This window comes from Nomia melanderi, chromosome 4 (genome assembly GCF_051020985.1).
Source record: "Nomia melanderi isolate GNS246 chromosome 4, iyNomMela1, whole genome shotgun sequence".
In the NCBI taxonomy this organism is placed as follows: domain Eukaryota; kingdom Metazoa; phylum Arthropoda; class Insecta; order Hymenoptera; family Halictidae; genus Nomia; species Nomia melanderi.
The window spans coordinates 6,413,249-6,425,317 of record NC_135002.1 but is presented as its reverse complement, the minus strand read 5'-3'; the positions used below and the strand labels follow the sequence as shown (position 1 = coordinate 6,425,317).

Sequence of the window (12,069 nt, the reverse complement as noted above, 5' to 3'; positions counted from 1 at the left end):
GACTTTCTCGGGTCCCGACGTTTCCGGTCCATAAAACGTCTCGGCTGGGACGAAAGTAAAAGAATGTAATCCCAGTCGAAAAATGAACCGAACGGACGCGTGAAGGGTGAAACCGATCCCGGCGAGAAACTGCAGGCAACCATGGCTTTTTCACGGTTTTACAAGCACGCGCGTCCACCGTGTTGCCTGGCGGCGTATCAGCTTCCCTTGGCCGGCTGTGATAGTGATAACAATAAACAGCCTCGTCGTCTGCTCGCGGCGAGCGTGCGCGCGCGCGCGCGCGGCCAGCAGGGACGTGGACGTGTGGTTTTCTCTCTTAAAACGCGTGGGCGACGGTTAACACCGCGGAGACCGATAAACTGGCTCGCTATCTGCACTTCTCCGCGGCGACCGGCTACCAACCGGCCGCAGCCGGCCACTTCTCGACGCCGGACGAAAATATTGGTCCGTGGACTCTCTGCTCGCGCTACTGTGCCACCTCGATTATTCGCCTACCGAGAAAAACTCGCCACCGACCAGTCGAACCTCTGGCCGGATTCTGTCCATTGTTCATGAAGTCTCGAGTGACTTTCCAGCGGATTTTTACTCCTTTCATCTCTGACGCGGGTACTGCACGTTGCTCGGGAGATGAGTCTTGGAAGGAATGCGGCCCTAAGTGGTTCGCTTTCGTATTTTGACATCTAATTATCGTTACCAATTTTCTATTCGACAATTGGTTGCCGAGCAGTATAAACCATAATGAAAATACGTGGCGAGAAACGTCTCCTAAAGAATGCACAGTAGGTCAGATAGATTTAGACTCGATGATTTCGATATTCAAGGTAGGTTGTGAATACAAGAGTGAGATGATTCTGTTGGGTGATCTTTTAGGGAAGTCTGGTTTTCGTTGAGTGCTGCCGGTGATTAGGAATTCGATTTTGATTGGAGAACGACGTAGGAATATTGTTAGGACGGTACGAAGATGTGAGATAGGTGTTTTGTATATAATTAACTGAGAAGCCATTTTGAAGCCAGTGGAATTATAGAACAGAATCTTTAGATTGTCTTTTTAGTATTCATGGGAAACTCATTGTTTCTGTGGAAGTTCAAGCTTAGATGAGAGGATAATAACCGTGTTAATCTGGTAACTGGACGATTCTTCGATCGTAAACTCTCGTTACAAGTGGATGAGATGGTCTTGCGTTATTATACTCGCGATAAATGTGGGTACAATGTTATTCCAATTTGCGTGGGCGAATGTGGCTGCTTGAAATGCGGGAAGCCGCGGACGAAGGCACAAAAACGTGGACGTAGAAATATATTAGAGAGCAATTGTTTTGGTATGTTCTTCTTACTCGTCGTCTAATTGAGTATCGCTTAACTTTTCAGCATAATAATCGGCATACTTATCCCTGTTTCTTTAAACGGTGGCACAGAGGTACTTATGATGTTTTATAACAAACAGTATTTCAACTGAAAATTCATTTCCACAATTTTTCAGAAAACCTCAACAGTTTCTAATCTCCAGAAATTAATCTACCTACACAATTGATTTCCAACACTTAGAATATCTTAACTAAAAACATGACAATAAATAACTTCTTTACAATACTCCAAATAACTTTTTAATGCATTGTAATTAAGAATTCAAGGTTCCTCGCAAGAGTGTCTAAGGTTAACAAACATGGCGGGCTTCGCTGAGAAAACTGAATAATTGCAGTCCGAGTGAAAGGCATTGATCGATTGGCGTTTCTCTTTCTGGAGTGACGCTCTTAAACGATTTCAATTATCGGGCCGCCTCCATTCGAAATTTCATGTTTATCGGACGACTTTCCAGCGCGCGAAACACACCGGCGGCCGTCATGAATATTAATTTCCGTAAAACTCGCGCGTTTTTACGGCCGGTTACAAAACCCGCGTTTTGCAAGTTCGATGAGTCATCCCGCGGTCCGCGAGCAAAGTCGTGCGTTTCCGCTTCGAATCGCATCGATAAAATTTCGTTTCGTTTTTTCCACCGCGTTCGTTTGTTCGCCGATTTTCTGCGCGCTCTAGCACACGCGTCGCGACCACTTTCGGCGCTGACAAGATGGAGGTGGACGCGTGGAAGAGGATGCGCGTATTGCCGAAGGGAAGGGGACGCGATCCGTAGAAATATTAAATCGTATAATGCTGTCCTTGCCTCGTATCCGGTGCAACATTGCACAACCAGCCGAGCGACGAAAGGAAACGTGCAGCAATTTGATCGATTTGCGAACGAGACGCGAGCGCAACTCCAATCGAGGAGCCGCTAGTCTCGGCAGTCCTTTTTGCTCGTCCTGGAAATTGTCAACCGACGTAATCTTGCTCGTTTTGTGACCGGTTTTCATTATTATCCTTCCGAGAGTCGACCGTAAGTTTATCCCCGGCCGTAACTTATTTTCTTACTCCCACAAAAAACAATTAATACGTCGGCGCGCAGAAAATTAACCGGAGAGACAGGATCGATGGTCTGCGGAGGTAAAATGGAAACGGCGAATGTCATCGAATTGTTTCCAGTTGAAATTAAATATTGTTCCCCTGTTATCGATTCATTATCTTTGGGATTCTTTTCGTTTTCTAACGAAATTATTAAAAAGATAACAGCTTCTCCGAGCAGTTATTAGAGAAGTTGCTTTCAGCGATACGTAAATTGAATTGTGAATCGATTGAAGCCTCAGTGGACGCAATTTTGGAGTTTTCATAGAGGAATTTCAGAAAGTCACTCTCATCTGCTCGATGGTTTCAGTGTTAAGGCAATGGGTTGAAATCGCTGTAGAAAACCAAAGGTTCGGGGAACGATCATTGACGCGACGCCATCGGAGTTGACATATTCGGAGATTTACGAGACACCAGAAACTGATTATTCAACGGTGCGAGATGCAGTGACAGAAAGCGACGCATGCCGAGCAGGCCAAGAATCACGACCCGACCCCGAGATACTGGTTTCCCTCGCGTTCCGCGAAAATTCAGATCGCCTCTGTGCCGCCTAGCTCTGTCAACCGGCTGGTAATTTCAGTAATTAATCGTGGTCAAATGTTAATCCGCTCGCTGAAAGGTTGAACGAACATCCCTAATAATTTTGAAAATTCCATTCGACTCGTGCTCCACTGGACGACACGAAAATTCGAAAATTTGGCAAACGTTGTTCCAAACAATTTGAGAACGATTTGGGAATATTTCTGATGATCTCTGTGGAATAATATTCCCAGCTATTTTAAACTACCAAAGCCTACCATTAAATCAACGTCGCACTTGATATTTTTCCTCCGATTATGCTCGAAAACGTAACTTTCGCATCTGGTTGCTGTTTCTTTAGAATTATTTCTCATCTCTCGGACGATTCAATAACGTACGCCTAGGTGAGGGTTACCAGAGGAAATAACCAAACGCGGAGTTGGTCATTTATCATCGAGCAGCATTTGATCGATTACAATCGACCAGCCAGGTAGCTCTCGCCTGGCCAAAAGGAATCCACCGGGTGCCTGCGAAATAATTCGGATTAGGAGGCTCGTCGGACAGCGGCGTGTTCTCGTCGAAATTAATTTCTGTCGGCCGGCCCGAACCGGTAGCGATTCCGTCGCCCTTTCGCCGAGACCGAATCCCAGGACTCGTCTGCATTTGATCACCGCCATTTGTTCGGCCCGTTTAATAGATTTCTCACTGTCCACGCGAGACGACCGGAGGCAAGCTGCGCACAGAAGTCTGTTGTGCCTCGGAATCGCCCTCGCGTAAGTGATCGCGCTATTTAATATCGGAAACTTCCAAATCCTTGTTCCAATTTGTTCGGTATTAAATATTTACGCCTCTCGAGCAGCCCGCAGCTCATAGAACGATCTCGCGTAGCAATTCAACGTGTCAAAAATGTTACAAGCTCGGTCGCCTTTAGTAATAAATGAACCGACGTGCACTGAATGAAAATTTTGGAACGAGTTCAGACTTCAAAGTGTTTCTCAGGTAAGTAAATGTCTCATCCAAAGCATTCTTCTCCTTAGTAATGATTTCAGTGAATCATAGGCGAGGCCACGTACCTTTGAACGTAACTTTGTACGCAACTTTTCGATGACTTGCATACGCTATGAATACACGATGATCCACAATCTAGTAGATAAACAGCACTCCACTACAATAAACATGGAAGTATATAATGTGCAGTGTGTTTATTTTCGGAAACGAAAATACAACGTGGCGACAATACGAATAACGAAGGCTGCATCAACGTTTTTGGTTCCAGTGCGAAAGCAATAAGTCACCGTGTCGCGGAACCTAACGCCATTTGCAACGTTACTTTAGGGTGCATCTCGGCCGACTCAAACGCGATCGCAGGGAACAGCACGTTGCCCGCGGTCGCTCGAAACGCGTAAATATTTTGTTTACCGAGAGCGGCGTGCCCGATTAAAAGCGTATTGCGTGAAGTCGAGTGCCGCGCGTCGAACATCCTAATCTCGTTTGGCCGGCGATTACTTTTATCGCGACGAAACAGCCGAGAGAGCCAGCCAGCGAAATGGTTCTTCGGTGCTAGCAGATTTTTCGAGCGTTGCGCAACCAGATTTTCCGGGCCCGGATCTCCTATAATTCATTTCGACGCCATCAACGCGAAAACACGAAAATAAATAACCGAACGCTGCACGTCGTCATAAATTTACCCGCTCCCGGCGAGTTTTTAAGGCCGACCTGGGCCTTTGAGCAGAATTACTCCACCGCTGGGAATTCTTGTCGAAATGTGTCACAGTCTTTTTGGAAACTTTTCCCGTTGAGGTCAACGAAAAAGAACAGCTTCCCTTGTCCGTTGCTCTCGGAGAGGCGTGCACTGTTGATCATGGTGTTTGTTTCACGATATCGTCGCTTCTTTTCGATACTGAGCATCTCGTGTATCAATACGGACTGGTTTGCCGTAATTGTAGCAAATGATTCAATTAGCAGCTCGGAATCTATGATTTACCGTGATTAACTTACTGGCTAATAACGTGCGGAAGACTCGCCTGACATTTCTCTCTAGACTTTCCGGAAATAGTCCTACATTCTATACTAACAGCATCATTATCTGCTTCAATTGCACCTCGACGCACAGTCGTTATAAAAATTACTACTGTCAACGACAGGAGAACACTTGGTACTGGCATAATTCGCGCTTCATATATCGCGCGTCATCCGATAACTATAAAATCATTCTGCAATTTTACCGTTGCCAAGAACCGTCGTTAAATTCTGTCAATAACGGTACGGACGCCTAAAAAAGTTCGCCGATAATGTTAAACGGCTTTCTCGATGTTTCGAGGGGGCTCGACCGTTTCCCACGAATAAATTGGACCAGGAACCGGAAGTCCCGTCCCGTGGCAACATGAATCGGCGTTATCGTTGTCCGTATTCGGCGTCGTTTAGTCTCAGGACGCGTCCGATGTTTTCCACGCGCGTGCGTCAGTCTGGAGCCGAGACCCGGCGCGGCCGAAGAGAGTGTGATTATTGTAACTTCGATGAGATAAGGGCATCGTGCCACGAACGTGTCTGCTCGTGATAGTGGTCCGTTTGTGCCGAGCGTAATTTATTAGCCGGCCCGGCCGAGATATGTCCGCCGCCGCGCCGGTCATCGCGGACCGAACGTTCCAATGGTTTTCGCGGTTTCATGAAACCGGGGAGAAGCGTACAATATTTTTCTCCTCTCTCTCCATCTATCTACTATCTATTTATCTATTTATCTATCTATCAGTTTGTTTTCCTCTCTCGCCTCTGTGACCTAAATCCTTCGCGCGAGAAAAATTAATGCGAAGAATGGAGCTTGTTCGTAACTTCCGATAAACGGTTGCAAAAGAACGGCAGGAATGTGGACAATGACATCTTTGTGTCTTTCCCATGGCCCTCTCTCGGAATATCGAGAAGAATTTATGAAATTTCGTAACTTTATGCTGAAAGCTTAAAGATTTTTACGGCCACGATGGAACGGCGTTCACGGATTGGCCGTGGAAAATGTGTTAACTTAAAGGAATGGACGTGGGTAATTTTTCTTTCATTTTCGAATGCAATGGTGTTGAACGCGACAATGTTCCTTTGGTTTGAGCAACGTAGTGAGATAGAGTATTCGGGAGTATTGCGAGGATGCAGTGAAATGAGATCCTGAATGATTTGAAAGCTATCTTTATCTCGGAAAGAGGGTTCAAGCTACAAAAAGGATTAATAAGGTTGCGAAATTTGATTAAATGTCGAGAATCTATATATTCTAACGAACTCCAACGACAAATGTATTTGTCCTGCGTTAATAACAAGATGTATAAGAATATTTTCTATAGAACACGAAAAATCAATGGGAACTGTTTAAATTAATCATTAGATCACTCGAATCCAGGGATCACACGTCTAACCGCTTTGAATATTTAAATACGAATCTAACGAGAAGGAAACGCGTGCATAAAGGTTCTGCCGAAAGAAACGATGCTCGTAAAGTCCGACGTGTCGACGGCAAGTCCAGAACTGGTAACGCTGTTTAAACATCATTCGAGTTGACGACGAATTTAATCCGAAGGGAATTCGGTGGGGAAAAAAGGAGCTGAAAGGAATACCGGGGGTTTCGTATCCACCTCCTTTCGTCGGCGTAGCCGCGGTTAATGCATCGGTTCAATTAGCGGCCAACGCGGTGACACGGAACAATCAATTACGTTTGTTTACAAGGTGTACCCGTTAACGGCGCGGCCATTCAGCAGTCGTTTAAAACGGAATTAACATTCCGCGAAGATGAACGCCGTTTTCGCTGATCGTACATTGTTCGGGCATTCGGAACGCTTGTGCGATGGAAAACGTGTGTCACCGTTCAGACCATAGAACAACGTTCCTGCGGTTCACTTTACAAGAGGCGCAAACGCGGGTGAACTGGAAAAGTAGCCAAGACTTGAATTCCTCGCTCGAAAATGATTTTACAGCAGCTCTGCAGCATCCTGGAGTAAACGATTACACTACACGACCAATTTCCCCAAAAGTACCTTTCCTATTTGACTCTAATTTTTTAAACGAACGATTCTATACTTTTCACATAGTAGAATTAATACATATAGTTAGAACATGCTTCAGTTACCAGACCTACCAAATGCCTCTAAACTTCTATACTTTAATATCCACTAGTAGAATCGTAACTTGTTCGATTATGCAACTTTCGAAAGCAGCAATTAGAGTACTATACGCATAACACCAAAAGAGACAAATACGCATCGATCTCCACTATTTTAAACCAACAAAATCCCTCATCCGAATACTCCAATTAACAAATTAACGAAATCTGCTCCGAAAATCGTCAACCTCTAAAGGCAAATATCTAAAAAAAATTCGATTTCGGGGTAGCCTATGGGATTAATCGTTGTCATCGAGTTGTCAAGTCAGCCTAGACACTTCCCATTCCTCGGAACTCAATCTTCAAGCTAGGCCTTCCCATGTCCCGATTCATTATTCCGCTGACACCCGAAATCGGTGACCTTCGCCGCGGGTCCGTCAGAGTGCCCGTCCGCAGCATCCCGATACCGGCGTTTTTTTTCTGTCGGCCATCGATCTACAACGTCGCGGATCAAGAAACTCGTTTCGCCCGTGTCGCCGTTGCCCGGTGAATATATATCACCCGGGCGTTACGTCGCCGATAAGCGTCGGACTCGTCCGCGACTGGTCGCGCGACGACCAGCAATATTCCAATTACGGAATCACGGGCAATAAAACCGCCGGATTGAATTATCCAGACCCGGGATTTGTTTCCATTAAGAGGCGCGACCGAGGCGCGCGCTCGCGCGTCGCGTGGGATTCCGCTCGCGATCCCTTTTCGTCCTACCGTACGGGGACTTTCTATTCGCATCCCGCGCTGCCCGTAAACGCCGAAGGTTTCGTAACGTTGACAGCCGTTGCCGATCGAATTACCGCGAACGAAGATTTTCCTCGTTTTTCTTGAGAGGACAAGAAACGCGCTCGAGTGACCGTTTTACGCTTTGCCGCCGGTTGTTCGAGTCTTTCGAGAATACCAGCGAGCAACAGCTGAGAACTTGTTAATGGATTTTGTCCAGCCGTTTCGAATCTGGTTAGGCATTTTGATATTCTAAGCGTGACACTGTAAAGGATCTCTAACGATAGATTTGCTGTTGACCGTTATTGCTGACCGAATCGCTTCGGTAGCGGATGCTCGTCGTTTTGATAAATAAACAAGACTACGCTGACAGTTTCAGATTTTGCTTATCTATAGCTAAACCGTTCGCAACATTCTACAGTTTACGTAAGAATACCGAATTAGTTCGAGACAAACTATCTTAGGCTACTCCGAAACATCCCGTAGGGAATCATCGCCGACTGAAATTTCGTCGGCGATTCCAACCGTTTCATATTGTCAACCGCTGAAACCAACGGAGATCATCCAGCAGACCGCAACATTACGATAAAACCGTGACCAGAAAACATCGGAAATTCGTTTCGAACGAAAGCTAACCGAGTTTCGGCCTATCCCGGCACACAAGTTCAACTCGCTCGTGAGTGTAGATACGTAAGATCAAAGGAGCTGGCAAGGATTATCATCCACAGATCATCGAGGCCACCGAGAGAAAAGGCCTACCCGCAGACGGTGGGTTTGGAGGATGGGCGGAGGTGCGGGGTGCTCTCGACGACGGTGCGCACGGCCAATAAGCAAAGAAGAGAAAGAACAGAGGGATGACACTCACCCAGTGCATGCCGGTGGTAGGAGGGGCGCGCTCCTCATACACTCCCATCAGGGTGGCTGCTGTCACGGGGTAGCTCCCGCCGAGGGTGCGCGACGCCGAAGCTGCTTGGGGGGGAGTCCCGGGGGATCCGCTTGCCGATAACGCGGAGATGGCGTCCGCTGCGCAGGTTCACTTCCCCTGTCTCTCCTCTCCTCCTCCACCACGATCCTCGCGGTCACCCTTTATCGCTCCCAAGAAGAGCGTTCCCTGACCAAGGGGAAAAAGGAACCACCGACGATGGTCCCCCGGCAATGTTTCCGCACTGAATCGAAGAGGAACGTCACTAACTGAAAGAAACCCCGCAGGTCGCGCTGCCGCAACACCAGCCGGATGACTTAGGGTATATCACCTGTCTGCCCGACGCGGACGCGATTATCTGTCACAGGCACATAATCATCGAACGGATTCACCTCGGACTCCTGGGCCAATCCCCTCTACTCGCTACCTTTCTAAAAGTTATACAGTTACACGGCAAAGTCACGGTCCTCCGGGATTCGACAGTTACACCCCCGGGTTCACTTATCGTTAGCACAATTCACTGATGACCGGGTGTTCATCTGCGCGAGCCGGGCAGACCGTGGTCAGTCCGTGCCGCAGGATTCACCCGCGGAATTGCTGGTTCCATCTTCGGGAATTAACGCCCGGTTCGAGGGGTTGGGGGAGAAGGGAATTCGTTCACAATCACTGGAAGACTGCCGTAGACGAAGCAGCGAGCTGAGACACCCCGAGCTTTGGGTCCGCGCACCTGCACACGAATTTCGGTGGTACCACTGTGTCGGAGGGGGTTGTCCTTGGGCGCAATTCGAACGGGAAACGGAGATGGATCTCCACCCGTGCTCCACTGTAGGGACGACCGGCGTCACGTCAGGCCCGTTTTATGGCGCATGTGCCTCGTGGCCCGCGCGGAAACTCGAGACAAGACCCCGACCAACCGACCGACCGACCGACCGACCGACCGAGCCACACGCCGCTGCAGAGGAACAACCCCGAGGAAAACGAGGTACGCGCCGAGCACGCTGCGCCACGGTAAATACAGCCCGTCTGTCGAGCCGAAGCCGCGATGCGGAGTGAGGGAACCGGCACAGCTGCAACTGGTTCCAGCCAGAGGCAGCGCCGCGTCGCGGCGGAACTCCGGAAACCTGGCACAGTGAGGTGGGGCGGACACAATTCCACGAAGGACCGCCCACTTCTGCCCCCACCGCTCGAGCCGCGAGAATCACTGGCCACGCCCATCCACCGAACCACAGATCTCCCTCTCTACTTCGATCCCTGCCTTCCTTCCACTCGCAACTCTCTTTCTGGTACGGGAACCGCACTCTCTTTCGCTCCACGCCACCGGCAACTCCGGAGGAGCCGACTGCACGGGAGGAACACAGTGGCGTAGACGAGCTTTTGTGTAACGGCTCGAGACGCGCGTTCTGCACCCTTTGACCAGGTGATTCGGGCTGCCTACCCCTACCGTCTCCCCTTTGTGCGTAGCTGTAACATTCACGCGGCGGGGAGGGGGAAATTAGGTTGCTTATTAGGTGTTGACCGAGGATAAGGCCCTGGACGGGCACAATGAATCCGGCGCGGATTAGCGCGAGCGCAGTTGTTCCTAACACCTTTAGCCGATGTTCGATTCGCTTATAGTTTAGAGGATGACTGGGTCGTTCTTGTTCGGCGAATGAGCGACGCGTAAACTGGAGAGCTTTTGTCGAATGTTTGTATACGGCGTGTTTGCAAATGTCTGCTGTATAGGGGTTGAGTTTGGAGTTGATTTTTTGGTTATTTTTGGAGGTACCGGGACAACGCGTTTTTTATTTAGTTAACAGCTTTGCCAATGAGTTGTTTGAATAATCGTAACCGAAGTTGATGAATTTAAACGGTACTTTTTCCACTGAATCGAAATTAATATTTAATAAGATGATATTTATCGCTTTGTTATTGATGCTTAAGTTTTGTAGTAAACACGGAGTTAAAATGAATACAGAATTCCTCTTTCCTCTCTACTAAGTTATTGAAAATAATAAAGATCTGAAGGTAGCAATTTCGAATGGGACTTCAAAGAAAGTGATGAAAATTTGGCCAAAATTCAGACACGCACGGCAGTGACCAATCCATAACGCTTATTTCTTTCATTAGGAGTCCAAATTCGACGGGTCCAACCAATGCACTCTTTCAGTCCGCGCATCGAAGGAAAAAAAAACACGCCCGGCCCTTAGGCGAACGGTTCGCTCAACCACCCATTTGCATAAACAACCAAATTACACGGAGGCGTAGCGTCTGCCCTTTCGTCACGCGATGCGTTACAGGTGATCGTCGTTTAACCATGATTTTTTTCGTCACGAGAACGTCCAGAAGGGAGCACTCGGATGGTTCACCGAGATAGAGAGTGGGGGTGAGAGGGAAAAAGAGTTCGATATACGTATAAGAAATTGGCCGGCTGCCAACAAGTCAACAAGCTAAAGTAGCAAGGTAGCTATAGCAACGTTGATGCCTCTATTTTAATAAATAACGACATTGGCCTAAAATTCCATATCCACCATCCGCTACGTTCACGGAATTTTAACCCCTTCCGTTCGAAAGTTTCTCATTAGAAATATTCATTATCCTTATCTCAAACATTACAATATTAAATACGAAACTTTAGAAATTTACTATGTCAAATCAAGTGATCACTGATGGTCACTTCTCCGCTAATGTGCTGCAGATATGGAACACCCGCTACGACGTATTAGAAGTCTTCTCAACAGAAAACGGACGATTCCTTTCACCCCTGCGTAATTTCGACGCGCTGACAGTGGACCAAACTTCTCGTCTCTCAATAATACCGGTGAAATTCGCGTCATCGATGATCCTCGCAGAGAATCCCGAAGTCAGCGGAGCGGGGCAGTCGCATCCGGCCACGCTTTCTGCGGTCTCTCTCCGCCGGGGTCCGAGGCCTTTTTATTTCGCTCTCTGGAAAGTCGATTCGGCGGAACAGTGGCGGCCTTCATCTTTTTGCCGAGCGCCGGCCGAAGCCTTTGTACACGACATTGTTCGCTCGCCTCTCTATACCGCGCGCTCGGAACTTTTTGACCTGCTGATTTTCTTGCTGTTACACAACCGGCCGTCCTGTCTCGGTCCGGTTGTCCACGATAGACGGGAATTGCTAGACGTCCGATCGGACCACAGTTTCCTTTTTCTCCTTTGACCGAGAACGGAGGTTACAGCTTCCGTTTCCCTGCTCCTAGTCCCGATCGTCTGCTTTTATCTTTCATAGCATTATTTTATCAACAACAAACAATTCCGATGATCGTAGCTTTGAAATTGTTTAATAGATAAATATATAATGGACCATAAACAGAATTCTTAACAAATTTGGAGGTTGCTTCGAAAG

General features: G+C 47.7%; 1 protein-coding gene across 3 annotated transcripts in view; it reads right to left on the bottom strand.

Moving 5' to 3' along the window:
* The window catches only part of LOC116435082 (protein apterous-like), a 58,575-nt gene extending 48,813 nt beyond the window's left edge, over window positions 1-9,762 (bottom strand). For all 3 annotated transcript variants that reach the window (XM_031994249.2, XM_031994251.2, XM_031994250.2), the window contains exon 1: window positions 8,670-9,762. In XM_031994249.2, coding sequence (XP_031850109.1) covers window positions 8,670-8,717 — 48 coding nt within the window. In that variant the 5' untranslated portion in view covers window positions 8,718-9,762. The remainder of the gene's footprint in view (window positions 1-8,669) is intronic.
* Between the last annotated feature and the right edge of the window lie 2,307 nt (window positions 9,763-12,069).